The sequence below is a fragment of the Pygoscelis adeliae genome, unplaced genomic scaffold, assembly GCF_000699105.1.
Source record: "Pygoscelis adeliae isolate BGI_AS28 unplaced genomic scaffold, ASM69910v1 Scaffold181, whole genome shotgun sequence".
Classification (NCBI taxonomy): Eukaryota; Metazoa; Chordata; class Aves; order Sphenisciformes; family Spheniscidae; genus Pygoscelis; species Pygoscelis adeliae.
In genome coordinates, this window is record NW_008824360.1 from 2,391,803 (window position 1) to 2,414,605 (window position 22,803).

The following is a 22,803-nucleotide window of genomic DNA, read 5'->3' on the forward strand; positions in this document are numbered from 1 at the left end:
AAGCTTTTTTCTTTTCATATAAAATTTGCATTTGAAGCCCCTCAATTTGCATTTTCTCCAATCCAGGATTAAATTAGTTCCCCCTCCACCCCCCAGTGAAATAAGTCTGGCTTTAATTTAAATTGCTATGTGAATACAATTTTCCAGGCAGGTAAACACAAAATAATTTTCACAGCATGTTCTTTCTCAGGGTCTTTGACGTGTGTGTGTTGTGAGAGAAGTTGTTAATAAATTTGAATTTCAGAAGTAGCGAAAGAGAATATCCTTTTAACTATTCATTGCAAAATGTGATGCAACAGTTAGACTGATGAGAACATGATCAGAGATATAATTGTGGCCGTCAAGCCCGTTCTGAGGAGACAGACTCTTTTTAGAGCAGTTTATTTTTCCATAATTAAAATTGTGGCTGTGTCATTTGGAAATTAGCCCTTTGTGTCAATAGGGAAGCGATGGATTTAGTCAGCTGGTGTTGCAGCTGCTAAAGTTCCTCATAACCGCTTGCCTGAAAAACCAAAATACATTTGAAGGCCTATCCAGAGTGGTGCCAGTCATGGTCTGATGAAACTCTGCTAGCTTCAATTTTCAGTAGCTTTTATTTGAAGAGGGGTTTACTGCAGGCTGCAGGCCTCTTAATGAACTTGCAGCATAGCATAAAGAAAACTTAAACAACAGTTTGTGAAAACTTTGACCAGATTGTGTTTTGTGGGGAATCTACCTACAAAGAGTCAGCCTGGGCAAAATTTTGGCCTGAAATTGGCATTTTGTCAAGCCTGAGCTTCAAATGAACTTCCAAGGTATTATAAAGAGCTGGGAATTATTTTTGGATGAATAATTTGTCAAAGAAATGGAAAATGTTCTTGCAAGAGGAAAGAGGGAGAAGGTTGACTTCAGTGAGTAGTTGGAGGCAAGCAAAGCAAACAAAAAGAGAAAAGATTTTTTTAAAATGGCAAAGCATTTGCTTTCATCATTTGTGGAGCGGAAGACTGAGCTGTTCTAGTTTGAGTTTCTCAGAATGGAGACTGTAAATGAAAAGTTTAAAAATATGCCTACATTTTAGATGTTTCAATTAATCCTGGCATGAAATGGAACATTTTATTTTGCATAGGGCAAAGGCCAAGAGAAACAGTTAAGCCAATACAAAATTCTTCAGGTTTTCCTTTTTGCTGAAAAGACAGAAAATACAGGTTTTTATTTGCTCCTTTTTTGTTCTGTTTTGTTATTTGGCTTCAGAATTGAAATCTCTTTACTGAGACTGATTTTCAGATGCTGTTATACAAAGTAAATAGAAGTTTTTGGTGGGGATGTCTTTGCCATGTAGGTTTTAGTTCTGGATCTGGAAATGTTTTCCATACTCTGCTGCGTTTGGTCACAAACAGCTGCCTATCACTGCCATCAATTTTTCCTGGTGCCCATTTCTGTAGCTTCTCTGAATCCCTGTCTTCACCCTTGTCAGTACTTCCCTGTAAGCCCCATTTCCCTGTGTTATGTGTACTGGTACGTCTTCACTCCTTCAGCCAGCCCCAGGATGTTTACTGCAATATGCTGTGCCCATGTACTGCCCGATTCCTTGTGCCATCTGTTTGATTTTTCTAGTTCTTAATTACAATGCCTGTTACTGGCTGGAAGCTAAGGAGAGGCCGTACCCCTGCAGGTCTGTTCCCAGCCCTCAGGTTACTGGTAGGGGCAGTTAGTAGTATCATTCTTTTCAGCAAATTGTGCTTTAAGATCTCTTCCTGTGGCTGCTCTCCTGTGCTCATCTGTTTTTGGGTTTTTTTTCCCCTTTTTGAAGTTAGGAACAAGACATATTTTGGAAACTATGCAGGCTGCAGGGCATCATATCAACACGCTGTTTCTGTGCGGTGGGCTGAGCAAGAACCCTCTCTTTGTGCAGATGCACGCTGACATTACTGGTAAGTTAGAGGAAGTGCAGGGAAAGGAGTGTAAACTATTTTAGGTGGCTAAATACTTTGTCTTTGGAAAAATAAATACTTGCTTTCTATGGAACTGTATTTTGCTGGTTGGCCAAAAAGTGTGTAATGAAATGTTACTTCCTGCAAGACTGGATTTCCTGAAATTTAAAGACAATTGAATAACACAGAGATGCAGTGCAAGCAAAGCTCCATACTTCGTATTGTTAGAAAACAGACTTCTGGAGAAACCTCCAGCATGATTTCCAATCTGTGGATCTCAGACTTACAGGTTTTTTAAGAAAGTGCAATTGAATAAGTACTAAAATTTGGTATGGAATTTTTAAAACCAATATGTATAAATTACCTGTCAGAGATGTTTCTCACTATCAGATTTTTATTTTTAAAAATTATTTGAAATGTTCTATAGAAATTATTCCATTTAGTCAGATTACAAGAAGTTAGTTAGATGAGGATAATGCCCAGTACATTTTGTGAGCCTGTTTTGCATGAGATGTGTTTTACTAAAACCTCTATTAGCTTCATTCTGTTTGAATTCTGTTGGACTTCTCCTGACACTTCCTGCTTATGCTGGACATTGCATCCATTATATAGAACAATTCTTTTCTGAATTACTTCCATGTCTGTATCATTAATATGCTTTAGGGGACAATTTCTGGATCCTTGCTCCTGCATGGCGTTGCATTTGGTTTTGTAGAATTCCTGATGGGTGGAAGGTCCTGGGTATGCGGTTCATTACAAGAGGAGGTGTCAGGCTTGCACGGTATTTTTGGTATCCCTTTAGCCTGTGTGTGTGTTGGACATCTTAGCACACCTGTGAGTCAGTTGAATATACTTTAAAAAATGTGGAAAAACTAACAAAATTTAGTTTAAGGGACTACAGAGTGGCTTTGAATGATGTGTGTTTTGGGCATATTTCAAATTAAGACCAGCTGAGCTGTCTTGAATGAAGTTTAAAGGCTCAGATTTGGGGCATTTGGTCTGGAGATCTGATTTGCCCTAACATCAAACCATGCTTCATAACCTTGATGCAGGAGGGAAGATGAAAATATGCGTTATGGACTTACCTGAGATGAAAACAGAAATGGAGAAGCAAAAAGCGTAATGCCTATTGACCTTAAAATTCACTAAACACATTGTAGGCAAAGTGATCCTTTCTGTTTGTGAAAAATGATGTTGTCAAGTGCGTGCCTTTCCTTATATTACTCAAATGTTTTAGGTGAATTTCAGCTATGTGTAGAGTTGGGATGCTGGTTCATGATGTATAAAATAAAAGATCTGTGAAAAGGTATTCTGATTAAAATGTAATCAGAAGTTCTTTGACTGTAACTAATGGCCAAGTACAATTCAGTACAAAAAGGCCTTTTTGCAGTCTGGAGTTCTCCCCCATTTGTAAAATCAGTGACTGACAAGGGATGTCAGAGTTCATCTAACTGAAATGCTCTCAGTTGTGTTGAACTCATTAGAGCCTATCAGATAAAATAACTAACATTCCAGGATCAATCCCCCATTCTTTCCCGAAAAGAAAAAAATCTGAATATATTATTGTTAGCTGCAAATGCTCATGACTCAGCCATGCAGACATCCAATAGATAATTTTGCAGGCCACTTAAAAAGTATCTTGATCTTTTTGTTTGCCAGTAAGAATTCTGTATTCATTCTGATGATGCGGGAAATGTGCAGTAAATTTTAGAGCATGCTGAAAACTGCTTACTGCTTCAATGCCTGGCAAACAGCCGTGTAGCTGTAAGCTTGAGTTTTAGATTGTCTGCATCTGTTCGAAGTTGACCCAAGTCCTGAGCTGTGGTCCATCTGAACCGGAGGAATGCTCAGGTGACTGATCCTACACTAATGCTTTTAAGGTGGATTTGTTTGGTCAGAGAAATTTAAAGGATGCTGTAATTACAGTAGTTCGCTGTTAGTAGTCATTCCAGCAATCAAGCAACAAGGTCTCACTGTATCTACTTTCTTTCCCTGTCACTCTGCCTGTGCTAACTGTAGGAAGAAATGGCATAAAGACCACTGTGGCACCTTTATGTCATTGAAAGTTGGTTGTAAGGAGCTTTACACTGGTGGAACAGTGCAAAGTTAGTATAATGTAAGTGGATGCTTGGGGTGCAAGGTGCATTTGCTTTGTATCAATAATTGTTTCTGATACTAATAATTTTATTTCTTATTTTGAAAAGTGTGTATTTGCCTTTTCCTCTGTAGGAGTTGTTCCTGGCTCCCTTTAGATCTTCCTCCAAATTTCAGCTCCTTCTAATCTTACAGTTGGCTCCCAGGAGCAGCATTTTTGGGGGCATATCATTGAGGCTATTCACAGAAGGAAGCCCTCCTCCCACCACTGTGTTTGCATCATCATTCATTGAATGAAATTATCTCAGTAATGGAAATTTAGACACATACCAAATACTGTAGGAATACTAAATTTGTTGGCTTAGTGAGTGTAAAGTGAGTGTACACTTACACATCTAAAGTGTAGCTAGAAAAGTATTTAGACTTATGCTATTGTTTTAGGTTTTTTAAGGAGAATTAAGAAAGCAGGCCAATTTTCATTTGTTTATTACTCTTTTTCCTGTTTTTTTTTACATTAATAATACAGGTCTTAGAAAACTTTGTGTGAACCGAGGGAAATTATGTTCATGACAGTACCCATGGGTGATGAAACAATAATTTTTAATTCTACTTCAGAATGTAATTGAGTTTGTTTGTTTGTTTGTTTTTTCCAGTGTTTCAATCTTGTTTTTGAATATCTTGCACAATTTGGAAGACAAGATTTCTCTTATGATTTCATACATAGCTTGTGAAAGTTTACTACTCATATTTTCATGTCTTCCAGCAAAACCAGACTGGCTTTGTTGGCTATATATTTAAAAACAAACACAACAATCTTTTTTTTGTTTGTTGCAAAAGAAACAAAAAAGATACCACCCGGTTTTCCCCTTGAGGTCAACTTTTAATAGACACGTGGGTTTGGAGGGTGTGGGTAACAGGTTTATACCAAGCCCTTTAAGATAAATAGCCAGTGTCAAAGATCTGGGGGATTGTTTTTTGTATGCTTCATGTTCTGCATTAATATTTTGCTGAAATTGTTTTATTTAAATTCTGCATTTTTCTTGGAGCCTGGAACCACAGAGCAGAGAGATTTACATTAATCTACAGTAGACTGTAGCTCTGAATGGAGTTGTGAACATGGTTTTCAAGAACTTTTTGATTCCTTTTTATTTTGTATTTTTTGCTTTAATTATTTACTGTGCTACTGGTGCAGTACTGCTATATTCTTCCTAACAGAGGCATGGCTTTTTCTTTTATAGGCAAGCCTGTTGTCCTGTCCAAAGAAGTGGAGTCTGTTTTGGTGGGTGCTGCTATTCTTGGAGCTTGTGCTTCTGGGGATTTTGCATCTATACAGGTATGCAGTACCTGATTTTTTTTTTTTTCTTTTCAGTTTTAATGCATTTTATACTTTGACATTTGGCACTTTAATTCAAGTGGAAAAGTTTGTACCTTCTGCACAGCCGGACAAGAGCCAGCATCGCTTTCTCTCCACCCTCTTTTTAACTCCATATGTTATTTAGGTGTATTGAAAATTCATTTGTCTTTTGACTGTAGGGACATGCAGTAGAAGCTGCTGTCTATGAAGTTAGATCATGTAATTTTACAGATGAAAAAAGGAATTTGGCAGGGCTCTGATCCTGCGAGAAGGTCACACTTTCATTTCAGTTATATTTGCTCTACTTTTCTTCCTTCATATTGAGGAATGTTAAACATAAGAAACAACGTAGCATTATTTATGCAGTAAAAAATGACACACCTATACCTCTTGTCTTGCCCACAGTGAATGCAGAGTTAATAATGAGGATGGAACTTCATGTTTATTCATGTTATTTCAATCCATTAACAGTTGTAAAAGTAGCAGTAAGGCTTTTATGTTCAGTGGATCAGCCAAAGCATGCATGACTTAGCTTCATTTATATAAACAACAGTAGTATACAGAAACCTGAAGAAGAGTCTGAATGCCCAAAATCATATTTGTCTTTCCACCTGGCAATTCCACTGGTATAAGACATGTCCTCTCCTCATGCTACATAAGGATACTAAACAGTGTCCCTGCATCCACTTGGACAAAATTATTTATCAAGATGGTCCCTATGGTGCCTATGAGGCACAGATATTTGTATATGAAATTTTGCACAAAAACTTATCGGAATGTATTTTCTGAAGAGGGGGTCAGCTTCTCAACCTAGTTAGATTGACACAGTTCCACTGGAGGCAATGAACAGCTCAACATAAGCTGAGGAACTGGGCTGTATTTGGCATTTTTCCAAATGTGAAATTTCCAAATGTGAATATACTACAGTGCAGTATAGGTTAGCAGGAAGAGCAGTTTCCTTTCATAAGAATTTTTCCATTAAAATTAATCCCATTGCAACAAATATATAGTACGATATATATCTATATTTAATAATTCTAGTGCTTGTAAGGAGAACTTGTTTTGATAAACGTAATTTCAGTAGCAACTTTTGGTGACAGGACTTCATATTTAATTCTTACTCTTCTGTTAATCTTCTGCCTTCAAATACACAGATATTGCATTCCAAGGTTAAGATGTTTTGCACTATTATGCAATAACTGAACATCTCAAAACTGATTTTATTAAGTCTGTCTTCATAACCATCAGAAAAATCTAATGCTGTGAAATTTTCTGTGATGTGTTTTTATATAATTTTGGTATATTCATTTACCTTTAGTTTTTAACCCTGCCCTGATATATAAAAATATTTCAGAAGCATGTCCAATAAAGTCAGAACAGATATGTATATTTTATACATATGTACATATATGTCAGTCTGCACAGCACACTCCTTCAGAAATCTTTTTCAGTGAAACTAGATCCTTTGAACCAGTCATGCCACAGACTTTTTAATTCAAAAAGGGTTTACTCTTTTAGTGTTATGATATGTCAGGAGGTTCCTGCCTCTTTGGCTGTGGGAATATATTTTGGCTTGTCATAAGTACAGTGCAGGTTCTGTGGGTCTTCCTGGAGCAAACTTCTCTTAAGTGCTTACCTGTGATTGTCGGGAGCCGGATTTGATGACTCCTTATGCTCCCTTCCCATCTTTGCTTGAATCAAATAAGTTAATACCAGTACATAAAGAAAAAGAATAAATACACATTTCAATCCAGTGCCTCAGCACTGCGTAAGGAGTCTGATTTCCCAAATGCAGCCTCTGCCTTTTTCAGTGCTTCAGCAGCTCTTTGTGTAAGGTCTGCTTCCAAGGGGTTTGCTAGTCAGCAGGAGAGTTTCCTTTTGTTTCACTGAGTTACAGGTCAAGCCCATGGGCTTCCCTGGGATATCTCTGAAACAGAAAACGGGAAAGTCGTTTGGAAACTACTGCTATTATACATCCCACTGGGCATTTGTAGCATGTTTCTTTCCATGATACTGCCTGTGGTGATCACTGGGAGGCAGGTGAGGCCCTGAATCCTATCCAGGATGCCACAACATCTCTGCAGTGTGAAGAAACCACCTGCTAAGTGTTTTGGCTTAGTGTGTGTTCAGAAGATTGTTGTTAAAGAGGTGCCACCTGTGGAAATATCAGTTATATCATACAGCAAATATTTTAGATTATGTAAAAATATTTTTTAAAGAATTCAGCTACATGAAATCAAGAAACAAGAAACTGAATAAATGTCTTTTGGTGGAGGGGGGAATGTAAATGCATATCTAGCATTGCAGTTCCATAGCCTTGTCTTACATTTATTTTTCTACCACATCTTCTGAAACAAACCTTACTTAAAGGTGTTGCTGCAAGTATTCAGCATTGTTGTAGGCTCTGCAAATAACAGAAGTTATTATCTGTCCTCTAAATAGATGGTTTGTGCTTAATTATTGTGCTTTCCAAAGCTCGTTGTTTGCTCAACGAGCAACTGCCTAATAGTAATGGAGAAAATTGTGTGGTTTTTACCCTCTTTCCTTATGTCTATATTTGTTTGAAGGAGAATTTTTACTGTATTTGTCCCAATGATTTTGGTCACATTTCTCAGAACCATTTTTGGACATTTCCACTCAATATCAAAATCAAAATGTTTAAAAGCTATCTGGTTTTCTTGGGTTTGCTCAAAATCACTTCTGATAATCTTAGTCTGGCTTTAACACGCTCTGCCGACAAAAGGACTGGCTGCTGAAGACACGTGAAACCCACTAGTGATAAGCAATAGAAGTAGTGCTGCCAGGCTTCTGTCAGGGAATCTCGTATGGAAGTGTGTGCATGTGCGCTGTGTAGTATGTGCACAGTGAGTGATGCTTCAGGGAGCTGGTGAGCCCACAGAGCAGGGCTGTCTTGTGTCTGAATGCTAAATCTGATGCTTTGGGGACGTAACGTGCATTAGCTGTTAGAGTTGACCTGCTTGTGCGTTCTGTCAATGTGGGGGTTTTGGGACATGGGGCAGCCAAGTCAGAGCCACTGCTCCAGCAGTCTGCTCTTCACTTAGAAAATCTGGGCACACAGAGAAGATCCTCAAAATCTACCAGGGCATGACTTTTCAATAGACGAAAGAAAAGATGGGTCATCTAGGGAAGACCCAACTCTATGGTAACCTTATATAGTATTTAGAGATAGGCTTTATTTAGCTTACAGTTAAGAAATGCATTGGAATTGGATAGTATTTCCTTAGGGGTAAAGTATGTGGATGTGATGGTTGCTGTTACTCTCATACTCCTGTACTATCCTGATGCTTAGTCCTGTGGCATTCCATCATTGGGATTTGGAAATGGGGAAGCGTCTGCTTCAGAGACATTTTGGAGGATCGTTTTTCCAAGGGCAGGCAGCTTGCTTACCTACATATCGCTGTATGATGAACCCAGTCAGAAGTGTACATGAGACAACAGGATTCTCACCCTTCACTTTCTTGGGCAATTGGCCACAGTGGCTGGAACACGAAAGAGCTTTTCCTCTATCCTTTGGTATCCCTGAATAAGTTTCTTCTCACAAAGAAACAAGCACCAACGTACCTCCTGTCTCCTTTCCCCTTCTATAATACAGCAGTGACTATTTGCAGGATGCAGCATTTTGTTCTAATTCTTAATTCTCTTATCTTTTTATTCTTACTTTGAGTGATTTGTGGAGTAAAGGTTTTCATGCTTTCTATTGACCACATCTGTATTAGTACCAAAATTCTCAGTATGCTGAGCTTTTGCAAAGAAGCATTGGAAATGAAGGTTATTGCAAAATTTGTAACCATGCAGGTTAGTTTGCTAGATTCTGGTGTGGTTTTAAAAGCTCAAGCTCCTTGAAGCTGCAATGTCATCTTTAGGTAATTCTGTCACAGAAAGATTTATAACCTCCATCTCTCATGCCTGGTCACCATATGTTGTTGCTTCAAAGAATGTTGACTTCCCTATTTTCCTCTTCATTTACTCTCTCTGCATTTTTCTCCTCTGTGGTAAAACTGAATTAAAACAATTGGTCTATCCAAAAAGAAGAAAGAACATGTAGTCTGGTGAGTTATTCCCCATTTAATCTTTTGGTTGTTTAGTCTCTAGAATCTCTGGAAAGGGGAGAAAAATCTTCTGAATTTCTTCTAGCAATTTGGGTTATCTTTTCATTTGCCTCTACAAATGCTACACCTTTTTTCTTTTAGTGGTTTTGTTATGTTTTGATTGTTGTGCCTATGAACCGTAACACAGCCTGCCTGAGTCAAAGAAGACAGTGCTGTGTAAAATAGTATGACATAAGGATTTTTGAAATATACACTATATTTTTGGTTTTTGGATTTTTTAAATATGTGCTGCATTGAATGAAATAACATTGCTGGCTTAGATGGGTCAATTTATTGATTCTAGTGATTCCTTTCATGCTGAGCAGCAGGATCCTGGTTTTCTATGTGATTGTTTCTGTAGTAAAAATATAGTTTCCGGTTTAGCAAGCCAGCAATTCCTTCTCAGTAAAAATGTTCGATAAATAAATGTCAAAGTTTCCAGCATATCCTCATTACTCTGCCTCACTTCTATGTAATTGAAAATGGGAAGAAGGTGCTGTTTGATTTGGCAGTCATCCAGCTCTTTTTTTTTTTTGGATAACCTACTCCTTGGGACAAAGCTGGACACCAGGGAATAGGATTATTGCCTTATAAAATCCTGCAGCCCACTGACTATTCCTTAATTGCATATTAAAGCAATTAATAAAATTACCTGTATGAAACCAGATTGCCAGATTTATTTTGGGTTTGCTGTCTTAATGTGGGTTATTGTTACTGGCCGATATGAAAGAGAAGAAACTTCGTATGATTTACTAGAATGCATTTTACTGGTAACTTTCTGTAATCAGCTTTCTGTAATCATTTTTGGTGTAAAACGTGGAGCTAGAAATTAGAGTCTACATGACTACAAGGTTTTTCAGGTATAAAATTGACTTTTAAGGGAGGTGTAGTCTTTGTTAGTTTTGGTCGTTATGCAAGTTGGTTGTATATTCCGCAAAAAGAGAGGGAAAAGCTTTTTCATTGTTTTTATAAAGCAGATGGGGAGGTATATAAAAGATAGCCGGACTCTATACAAAGAGGTATTAGGTAATTACCTAATGTGGATTAGCTGAATTATTTAGCTACGGTAGCAGCTAAGCAAGTGAAGTACCCCTTAGGTACAATTTGCAGCCCTGGAAGCAGCCCTAGAAGCTATGTGGGTCAAGGTCACCTGGCTTGTCTTCAAGATAACGGACACAGAGGCCGTAACTATGAGGGAGATATATCGTGGACAGGGGTTTGAAGTTGTGGTGGTGCAGGTGAAATGATTCACTTACAACTCTGTACTAAAGGAACTCGAAAGAGTTTTGTTTGTGCACTGCTTGATTATGCTTAATTTAATGGACATCTCCTTTCAGTTGTCTAAGGAAGTTGTTGGGTGGTATAACATAGAGGATGAAATCAAATAACAAAACCCACAGATAACACAAGGTTTATAAAGATCAGCCAGGAAGAGCATGCAATATTCAGTGTATTTGCCTCCTAACAATGAAAATGTTACAGACCATCATGAATGTGAAGAAGTTCTTTACTGCAACAGTTAGTCCACAACCTTGGTAATGGACCAACTGGCAATTGTGAATAGACAACATTTCATAAGAACACCCATAAATAGTACTGGGACATACTCAACATTTCTGCTGACAGAACTGGAGGGGATTAGGCTATTTCCATTTCTGAATCAGTCTCTGGCTTAATTTTGTTCCGCTTATTTCAATGGACATGCTTCAGTTGATGATCTGATCCTCTGTTCCTCTTCCAAAGCATTACCTGTCAGGTCATGGATTGAAATTAATACAAGTGTCTTGTTGATTTCCATATTTTCAAAAGCAAGAACTGAGTGAAAGATCAGGGAGGGGATAGTTTTTTCCTTAGAAATGGTAATAACTTGGGAAATCAAAAGAGGAAATAAAATGACTTCTCCCTGTTGAGTTAGAGAATGTTGCCTTCCCTCATCTCATTAAAAATTTAAAGCACTCTTGTTTTTCAGCAGGGTGAATTAGTAATTAAGTGCTATAATCAACTTGTGTAAACGTAATATTGAAGGAGAGCAGCAGATTAATCATTTTGTTAGCTTGCCTTACCCAATTAATGCACCTTGTAGTAAAGGCCTTCCTGCCATGTTGGGATGTTTTTTTTCAAAATCAGAGGATTTTGGAAAGGCAGAGGAAGGAGATGGTTGTTCTTAGGCACCATGCTGTACACAAGGAGTGTGTTAAGGTGCTGTGATCTTGCCTTCCTTTTCTTCAAAAGCTCCAAATTTGTACATGTACAGTCTGAGGCCAAGGTTTAGCAGAGAGCATCCTTGGGCAAGGCTGGGTGACAGCTTTTGCTTTTCTGAGTAGTGTCTTGGCTGGGTATGGTCTCTTCATCTAAGTGATTTTTTAAAAATTCCTTCTGGATGTGTATATCATCAGTCTCAGTTGACAGGACATGTGCTCCATAAAAAAAAATTACTTTAAATTTCAGTGCATAGCTTATATACCTACTGTTAGAGACAGAATTCTAGTGATGAAAACAGCTAAATCTTCACAGTCCATTCATTTGTTGTTCTCTCACTTCTAACTGGCAGCAAAGTTATCAAGGGATGTCATGGACAGTTCATGATGTGGACTCTACTGCTTGCTGAGAACCAAACTTTTTTCCACGTAAGCAGCTAAGATGTTCGATGACTGTGGAGTATATTTCCAACTAACCAGGCCTGGACTCAAAGCAGTCAGTTGGCAGTAGAAGAACTCTGTCCCTTTACCTCTTCCTTTGGTGTTTTGACGCTGAAATCCATCTTTGCCTAACTGAAAGGTTTTTTTTTTCTTGCATAATAAAGTTAGATTCAATATGGCATGCATGAAACCACCAAGATACCAGCAATGCCTCTGGCTTTTGTATAGAGTCAGCTGCCTTCTTACCAGAAATCTTTAGAGAAATATAGATGAGAGAGAAAAATTAAAAGGCAGTGATTTGATGGCCACTGTCCAGTTCCTTGTGGCCTAGTGTTTATGGTACAAAGAGTGCCTTTTTAGTTAGCATATTTTGGCCTTACTGTCAGAAGTCTTTGCAGTAAGGGTAAAAAGCGGATGAATCACAACTACTCTTTTGCCCTAAGGATGATCCTTCTGTATTAAAGCTGAGAAACATAAATGCTTGTCTGTCTCTGCCAAGCACAGAATGAGCTTTCAATCAGTTTGAGAGTGTGATTTTTATTTTTTTTTTTTACTTTTCAAGCTGCAATAAATATACAGCAGCATTTCTACTTTCTTTCAGCTGACTTCAGTGGACAGTATTTCCATATGGTTGGAAATCCTCTCTTGGTGGGAGTTAAATCACGCATACAAGCACCACCACTTAGAGAGTCAAACAGCTGAGATGTGGCTGTAGCTGATAGCATGATGCTTTCACAAAAGTGCTAAGAAAAGTACCCTCTGTCTTGTTGCTGTTTACTGACATGTGATACTGGCTGACATCTGTTGCCCTTCTCATTTGAGGAGTGTTTGCTTTACTAACTTTAACATTTCCACATTGCTATGCTGTTGAAGTGCAGATACACAAATCTCCTTGGAGTCCCCAAGGTCCTTTTATGAGAAGCAGAGCTGCCATCATTTGATATCATCCTGCTGGCTGCATTTTATATTGGAGTTGAGAGAACGGAGATTGTTGCTGTTAAATGTTCTTGGTGGAGTGCAATGTCTAATGCTATATGTTGTCATACATTGATGTATTATCAGATTAGTACATGCTGTATGGTAGTGTTTGGTACATTGTCACATTAGATGATTTGTAGTTACGTTATATCACTTGAAATTATTACAGGTAAAAACTTGTCTAAGAAAATGTCAAAGTTTGTTGTAGCAGGTCATATAGCTACTGAAATGACAGATGATCTTAGTCCATAATCATAATGCAAAATTCTCAGTTAATGTAAGTCAGTATTGCTCCAGGATTTCAGAGGAGTGACACCAGTTTACTCCAGTGCCCTGATCCAATCAAGCACTTAGGTACATCATCTAACTTTCAAGTAGGCAAGAAGCTCAGCTGAAGATAAGCAGGACTGCCCATGTGCTGAAGTACTTCACTGGATCAGAGCCCAAACAGGAATCTGACACACAGTTCATCGGTGGATGACACATCTTGAAATGATAAAGGCTATTACAGCTCTTGCAATTGGTTCATATTATTACCCATTCAGAAACAAGTTGTGGATGCTATAGGTAATAGGATACAAAGGCGGAGTCTTTTGTTAAGTGCTGTCCTTTTGTGGGAACTTAGAATGCTCCATTTTAAATGTCATCCAGTACACAAATGTTCAGATTTGGAATTTCTCAGTAACTCTTTAATGGCAAGGAAAGGCAGCTGCAGTAAGTGTAATATATTGGCTATAACAGAGCCACTCATTTACATTAGCTGAGTATTTGGCACAGAAGTACTAAAGTTGGAGGCAACAATCTCAGAAAGACAGTACTTAAAGATGTGGCTGTATTATTTTTCTAGAAGTAGGTGGTTTAATGAAACAGCACACTAATGAAATGAAATGAAATATGGCCTTTTATTTGGGCATCAGTGGCAAGAGATGGGGCACTGTGTATTGGGTTATCAATGTGACTTACTTGTTTATTAATTCTGTCTGAGAGTGGTGATAAAGATTTTATTACTTATTTTTTGACATTCATGAGGATGGACTGAAAAGGTAATAAAGACCTCTCAGATACTCGAATGACCAAAGAAATCTATTTAATCCTCTATCATTATGCTGAACGTGCAGCCAGCTTTGCGCATTGGCATAGCTCCATTGACTTCACCCAAGTTCTGTATCTTGTGTGCACATACCCAATTACCGTATTAGAAGCAACCATATGTATGCAAATACAATCTCTTCGGTCTGTAGGCTCAACACATATATTGTCATGCCTTTTAGCTTTTAATAAACTCACATCAGCTGATGTTGGCAAAGAATAAGATTTAGTGTTTTGTTAATCTGCAGAAGTTGAGACTCTTACTAAACCAATGGTGGTATTCTCATCTGTCAGTAAGCCCAAGACCTGGCAAGCAGGAGAAAATATGCTGCCTAGAATAGTTCAGGTTCTGCTGCTGCATATTTTTGTAACAAACCATGAAATGACCGTGGTGGAGTTTGTCTAAGAAGATGTACAATTAGTTGATTTCTTTCAAGCAGAGTAAGACTTGTATCAGCTTGTAGAAGTTGTTTAATAATATCACAGCCTTACAGTTTTTCTAGCTTGCTGGCCCTGTCTTTTCTTGAGGAAAACCATAAATATGAGGAAACCATAAACGTGTCTTTATAGTTGATAGATACTTTCTTTAAAATGTACTGTCATCCATCTCCTTTCTATTTTAAGGACGGATTTTACCCACATACTCGGAGACACAGCTGAAGTCATTTGGACCTTGGACTCCCCTTCTGTCCAGGACATTTAAGCAGGGAAAAGTGTGATAGCAATATTTTATAGGAAGGATGAGTACAGAGGATACCATGGATCCTTTGTAACTGTCAGTAGCCAAGTAAGGTCCTTTTCAGAGCGTGTCTTGCTTAAATGATGTTTGGGATGTCAAACAAGTTAAAGTCTCTCTGCCCCTCACCTCTTCAATAGCTGAGCAGAACAACCTTCAAGTTATGCACTGGAGAATTGGAAACTCAATCTGGCTACATTGTGAGATTAATTTTCCATCTGGGATTTGCACTCTTGCTATGTCAGTGCAGGGGATCAGACTGTTCTGTGGCAAAGCACAAGCATGTAGAGTCACAGTGCTAGCTGTCTGAAATGCTTGAGGTTTTTTCACCATAAATTTTTTGAAGGACATTATGATCACTTAGTTGTGGGATTTGATGCCAGTAGTTCGTACCACCAGGACATACTTTTGCCACCCTATATTTGAAGTTTTCTAACTTACATGTACTATATTGTCCTTTCTCCTAAAGATGTCTAGAGGGGTTTGCCCTATCTGTATAGTTTAACAAGACTGTTTACTATCTAGGCATTTCCAATACATTTCATTTTATTGTGGTTAACAGTAAAGACATTTTTCTTTATTCCCTTTCATATAATCATGGATCTGAAATGGTAGAGGAGAGATCCCGTGACCGTTATTAGTTTTATTAGCAATAGAAGGCAGTTGCTTTATTAGCATACTGGCTTTCCTTATCCTCAGAATTGGAGGCCAGTTCTCATTCTCCTTCCTTTTTTCAGCTAAGTCATAGGTTCTTGTTTCCTTGGTTTCTTAGATATAGACATATAACAACCATTCCCAACCCTTGCTTGCTTTCTTGTTTTGAAGCAACTTTTCACACCCACTATGCTTAAACATTTCTGAGGCACAGTTTGATACTAGAAATTGGGCAGTGACTTGTAGAGAGAATCCATATGAAATTGCTTCATGGCTCTGTTTTGTTTTTATTGGGGCAAGTGTTCATGTAATTATTAGCAAGACCATAATTGTCACTCTTGAGGGAAATCTAGGCAGAAAGGCTAACCACCAAGTGGGCATGGAAAAGCATAAGTTGCAGATTTTTGCACAAAGATACTCCTGCAGATGAGGATTGAAAAACACTAGAAGAACATGAATAAGAACCGCTGTGCCTGTCTCTTGCTGTGCCTTATAAGTGTGTATAAGCAGCAAAAGTGAGTTGGATTGTCATCTTTCAGAAGTGCACTATTCAGCTAGGAATAATTTATAGGGGATGTACTCAATGTGTAGGACTGCTAGGGGTTGCATTGACCAGAACATTACTAACCTTCAGTACATAAATATATTTTGACCCATGTAGAGCCTGTTTGTGTGAGCACCTGCTGTAAGTTGCTGTTTTCTGCACAGCTTCCAGATAGTCCTTTACCAGGTAGAAATTTTAGGTAGGAGTGTGGGTGTGGAAGCTCTGATGGGAGCACATTGTTTTGTCAAGGAACAGAGTAAAGTGATGTGGCAATGCACTCCTTGCTAAGCAGAGTGAGGAGTGGTTAGATCTCACCATGTCACTTATTTTGGAGCTCTGGAAGCTTAGGGGACCCTCCAAGGGAAAACACTCTGGAAAATAAACCAATTTCTAATCAGTATTTTCTCCTCTGAAGAATCTCTCCACAACAAGAGCATGTGTGGAGGGCTGTACCATCACCAAGCCCAATCTCTCGCTCCCAAAATTGTGGGGTGGAGGATGATAATGTGTCACATTTGGAAGCTCCCTTCATTGCCCAGCCCTGTAGCTCAGAACTGAGTTAAACACCTTGGATATATTGAGCAAAATATTGCTGAGTCCAGCAGCCTTGTGTCAAACTTCTTTTGCTTTTAAAATGTCTGGTAAGACTTGATTTTTGCCTAATTTTCCCAGACTAGTGTCTTCCTATCTCGTCATGAAATCACTAATTTCTGTTAACTTTAAGTAGTTTAGATACTGAATCCTGTATCTTTAGACTAGACTGAGGGAAGCAGTGCTGGAGAGTCTTACAGCAGATAAATTGGATATGTGTTAGCCTCTTAAGTTGGAAGCTGGCACTTAGCTTAGGTGAAAAGAGATGAGTGATGGCCCTAAAGATGCTAAGCTGTTTGAAGCTCTTCTGATAAATGGGGTCTTTTTGTGATGAACTATCCTCACTTTCTTTGACTGGTTGGTATAAAAGCTTTGTATATACAAGCATATTACTCATTATTTACTGGTCGTGATTGTAAGGTTGTTTAATTTTGCAATAGTCCCATCTAAGGGATGATTCTTGCATTGCATGAAAGGGAGACTAAGCCAGCTTTGCTTTTCATTTGCTTTGTATAACTTTTCCCCCGTGGAAAGACTGGAGAGCCAGCACATTTGCCATAAGACACAAAATGCCAAACTTGTGGCTTTCTGGACATGGAAGTTCTACTCATCCCAGAGAACCAGAGGACTGGCGTGGAAAAAGAATAAAAGAAACATGAGAGAGAAGATAGGTGTGGTGGAGAATGGGGCTTTTCTTTTTTGGCATTAAATCCCTAATATCCCCACCATCTCCCTCTCCCTACTCCCACTCTGATGTTACTCTTCGCTCTTGTATTCTTGCCGCCTTCTTGTTCATGCCTCTCTTTTGTTTATTTTTTCCACTTTTTATTCTGTTCTCATATCTTGATTATTATTCTCCTATTTCATCTTATTCCTCTTCTTTTGTTCTCTCTCTTTCTTTCCCTGCTCTTTCCATATCTCAGTCCCTTACCTGCATCCTCATGTAATAAAAATCAAAGAGGAAGGGATGGCTTGTGGCTCATTCAGTGCTGATCTACTCTCAAGGCTTGTAGGACTTCAGTAAAGTGTTGTGGTGTATCCTCTTTTTTATGGGTACAGCATATCCACACAGCACTGATTGGGCTGTGCCAGTGTTCTTGGACTGAAAGAGGAAAGATTTATGATGGCATTGATCACAGTGCTAAAATAAACTGCCCTCCCTTAGCCAGAGGAATATGAGTTTGTAAATGCCAGCGTTTTATACACAAAATGAAGGACACTAGCTAAGGAAGCCAGCTGCCTAGGTTAGCTGTTCAAGATCTGAAAGTGGCAAGTCTTTAAAAGCAAAGAGACAGAAAAAGTAATTTATATTAAAACAAACTCTGTCATGAGTCATTTGACTTCTTTTTCTCTTGTGCACATAGTTTATGTCTCAGGCCTTCTAAGGCCCGAGTAACATCTGATACTCTTTAGGCTGAGCCGGCTCTAATAGGAGTAGGTTCCTGCTTCCAGTTACAGTGTACCACTTAGAACTCTATTTAATTTGAGCCTTGTGTTTACAGGCTGTAACTATTACTTATTTGTCATTTTTATGGTAATAGAAAAGATTGTTTGTCTGTGATTCAGTCCCAGCCATGCTGTTGAATAGTTCTATGTCCTCAGCAGCAGCAGAGAAAAAGTGACCTGAGAGGGGCTTTGACTTTTTGCCTCATTCACTTTTCTCAGGTGGCTTCAGTTGTGCAGGTCATGCAGGTCAGCAGGCACGAGTGGGGATGCAGGTCCCTTGCCATCCCTCCCAACCACTACCTCAGTCTAACAACACCAGCAGAGCATTGCTCCACTTTTCTCACAGTTTGCGTATAAGCTGCATATGATTTTTCTTCCCTTCTACTTTAAAAGAGGTAACACCAAAGTGTACACTGTCTGAAAAATACAGCTTTGCCTTTTTTTCCCTTTTTCTTTTTTTGGTCCTCTTCCTTTCCTTCATCCCCTCCCTTCTGCTCCCAGGTTTTTGTTTAAATATTTTTACCAAGTGCTTCAGGTGTGAAAATAGTTAATTGCAGCTAGAAAATATGAAAGGTGTACGAATTCTTCAAGTCTCATTAACTGCTTGTGCCAAGGCCTATACAGACCTGAAAGGGGAAAGTTAAAAACAGCCGAAGGGCAGAAAAGCTTACGGTGGGGGGAAGTGTTCAAACACCCCAGCCAGCTTCCCCGGGCAAGGATAACCCTCAGGGCCCACTGCTGGAAGTGACTGCACCTTAATTAAGCAGCATGACTCTTGTTCCCCCTAGTGGCTAATTACATGGGATGTGTTTCACACGAGCATTTCATTTAGCCGCCTTTGAACTTCCCTGCCTAATTTTCCTCCTATCCACATTTTTTGCTATATTTTGTAACTTTCTCAATTTCTCCGAATGATGGCATTTCCCATTCATTTGACTGTGACTTCAGGAAGCAGGAAAATGTGCTATAGATAGGTAATACCTTATATCTGCAACACAGCAATAGGATTTAGTGTTGGAGAGGTTTTTGCACATATTCCACCCATGCATGCTGGATTTTTTTCTGTAGCATTAGCAGTAAGGGTTAAAGAAGGGCTTTTTTTCTTTGTCAGCATCCCTGTTTGTATTGTAACTCCTCAAGTATGAACAGATACGAATGTCCAGAAATGTTAAGACACCTCAAATCAGCAGGCTTGTTTAATGTCCTTGAGATAAGAACTGAATTGCCTAGCTTTACAGATCAAACAAATACCACGTAAAATGTAGTGTAGTATTTCTTAGTGACAGAGGGAAGAACCCCTGTATTTTCCCATGTAGTTCTTATTAGCAGCCTGATAATGGGAGATAATGCATATATTGGGTGAAACTCATCAGCTGTACTAGTTCAAATCTAACATAAGCCACTGTAGTATCAAGTTCTTCTGAAGTTACCTCGGTATAAATAAAAACAGAATTTTGCCAAGAGAAAACAATGTATGTTACCTAACTCGAGAGTCAGAGTACATGGGTTTTATTTCCAGCTTTGCCACTGACTCTGTCTGTGACTTCGGGCAAGTTGTTTAACTTTGTTCTTCATCCAGCTGATTTGTGAAGAAGATCTAGTGATGTTTAAGTACCTCATAGGCTGGTTTTATATTTATATTAAAGGTGATAGAATGAAAAGTGCAAAGAAAATGTATGATAATGCTAATGGTGTTGCTCTGGTGGATTAAAATAAGTAAGAATGGAAAACGCAGTAGACTGACAACCCAGTTGCACATAATTGGAAAATATTTTGACTTCTGCAGAAGTAAACAAAAGCTTACTTTAGAACTGCAACCAGTTTATTATGTATGGGAATTTTCATTGCCATGTATATAATATGAAAGATGGCTGATACAGTATGACATGACTACAACTCAGAAGTTTATATCATTTTTTAATAGAGCATTCATGACTTTTAAAGGTTGTGTTATACATTTACAATGAAATGCATTTCATATGCAGAATTCTTGTTTTTAGAAAACATTTGGGCAGCAAAGGTAGACCAGATCCTTGAAAGCACAAATTCACTCATGGTTTGTATTGGCAATTCCTTAGGAATAACAAAGGCTAATTCAAGATCAGCATTTTCATTCACAGGCTTGTAGCTGTAGACATCTAATGCTGTATCTGATATGTAACTGAAAGACTGGGTGTTCTTTTTGCTGAAGTATGGAGCCTTCTAAACTGCAGTTGAAGACGTTTGCTGGAGACTTCTGAAAATCAGATGTTTTCCTTTTTTGACTGCAGTGCGATCAGGATTAGCAGAAACAACAGATGCATCTTGCATTGCTGAGCGTTTTTTGACTTGCATCTGAAACTGGTTTGTGACAGGTCAGTAACCCAATGAATGTAATGTAAAACATTCAACAGGATAAGACCTCCTTGTTAGAACTGTATCCTTTTTCTTGCATGTCTGGGTTGTATTTTTTTAATTAAGTTACTGAGTTGTAGAATGGCCTGCATTCCTTCTATTCCTGTAAAAATGAAATGACTGACAGCTTTTCAGTTGCACATGATCCTACCATTTATTAGAAGAGGAAGGGGCAGGATGGGATCCTACCAAATTTTTCACGTATTAAATATAGAGAAAAGATTATTGAGCATGAGAAAACTGCATCTTATCAAGCAGTCTGTTACTGATCTAGTCTGATGTTATATAGATCTGCACAAATTAATCTGAGACCAAAAACCAAGCCAGAGCAGAACAATGGGTAAGTGCGTTTAGAAAAGTTGTATAGTAAAATTAAGACTTATATCAGATAAAAGTAATTTAATTTCCCTCCTCTCATCTGTACTTGTCACAGCCAAAGAAATACCTTTGAATAAAAACTAGCTTTTTTTTAGATTTGCTGTATTAAGCAATTTCCAAAGTACAAAATTGCTGCTAATGGAAAAGTGAAACAAATCTGGGATTTTGAGCTAGCGCAGTATTCGTGCAAGTAATTAGCCTGTACAAAAGGAGCATTCATCTTGAAATGACAGATAAGCGCTAAGGACAGGATTGAAAACTGTAAATATGTTAGCACTTTAAGCGAGAGCACAGCTTCAGCACTTGTTAGACTCATCAGCTGCTGTAAACAATATGGATCTTTGAAATGATCTCTGCTGAGATCTCAGCACAGTAGATAATGATATAGTTGTTCATTTTTGCTTCTTCTATTTTGTTTTTTCTTTCAGAAAGTACTTTCTGCAAAGAATAGGCCTATGATGCTGCCAGCACACACACTTATCTTTCTCCATGTGTAGACCCAGCGAGGGCTGCAGAGTCACTGTGGGGAGTAAAGAACAAGCCTGCAGAGCTGGGCTCTGCCTTTCCCGATTTATGCATGAGAGAGGAACAGTATGTGCAGCTGCAGTACAACTTTCCTCTCATGGCTGTGCCTCTACCCAAGGCTAGGAAAGGCTCTTTGAGGTCATCCCGGCTCAGTTCACAGTTAGGATGCTTCTTCAAGTATGATTTTAAAAGGCAGGCTGTTCAGGTGGTGGTGGTGGTAGCAGTTTCTCTTATGTAGCTTTGTGAAGGGTTAACAGTGACTGAGCTGTAACAATGGAGGGTTTCATGTTGTGAAAACTGCATACAATAGAAACTAATTTGAAACCAATAAATCCGCTTTGCAAAGGACACTATAAAAAGCTTGCATACCACGATAACTCGCACTCACTCACTGACCTCGCTGAGGTTCTGATTGGTGACCTACAAGTGAAAAGCTCCGTGAGCCATTTGAGTCTCTGCTATTCATCTCTTCTCTCAGCTTGCTGTCTTTAAATGAAAGGCCAGATCCTCAAAGCAGGAATTGGCTCAATTCTTAGGATCAGCTGAATCACGAAGCACAAAGTGTTTTTTCTTCAGTTGTGTCCTACATTGGCTAGATTTCCCTCGAAGTGTTTGATACTAATCTAGTGGTGTTATTGATTCCCATGGAATATATGAGAAACTGAGGTGCAGAAAGCTTGTGTGACTTGTCCAAGATTAAAATTCAGGAGCTGGCGTACCCGACTGCCCTCCTTAGAGTCACAGAAGTTGTGCTGGGAAGAGCTTTCCCCCATAAGCACTTGAAGAGCAGTGGGTTAGAAATTTTTCATTAAAGTGAGTGAAGGGGCAAGGTTTGCTTGGAAATAGGAGCCACAAGGTGCAGCTCACTGGGGGCTTCTTAAAAAATGGGAAATGGGATGGAACAGCAAAGTAAAAGTAGGAATGGTGACCGACTGGGTGTTGTAAGGTGAGAACGTCCCTCTGGAGGGATTCAGTGCTATTCGCCTTTCTCGGAGATAAAAAGGACACCTTATAAACAAGCACACCAACCCTCCCACCTAGCCAAAATTTGGAGGTGGGAAGGTGGATTCTGTCTAGTGTGGTCTTCTCTGCAAGATCTCTACTTTAAAGATAACCCCTGGGGCAGGATGGTGCTTTATTAGATCTTAGGCTGTGAGCCAGCCAAACTCCGCTACCACTTGATGACTCACTCACATGCTAACTGCACTTTTATTTCTCACTGGTGTGTTTTCGGACAGAACCAGCTATTGTTTTGGGCACAGTCGATTATAAAATGTGCTCTTTTTCTATTTGCCAAATGAATACAAATGCTTTCTTAGAAGGTCTCCTAAGGAAAAAGATGCCTCAGATACCTTTAAAAAT

The 22,803-nt window shown here is 38.8% G+C and overlaps 1 protein-coding gene across 2 annotated transcripts in view; it reads left to right on the plus strand.

Moving 5' to 3' along the window:
• Positions 1-22,803, plus strand: part of FGGY (FGGY carbohydrate kinase domain containing) — a 134,116-nt gene that overhangs the window by 99,231 nt on the left and 12,082 nt on the right. For both annotated transcript variants that reach the window (XM_009319806.1, XM_009319805.1), the window contains 2 exons: positions 1,790-1,910; positions 5,243-5,337. In XM_009319806.1, coding sequence (XP_009318081.1) covers positions 1,790-1,910; positions 5,243-5,337 — 216 coding nt within the window. The remainder of the gene's footprint in view (positions 1-1,789; positions 1,911-5,242; positions 5,338-22,803) is intronic.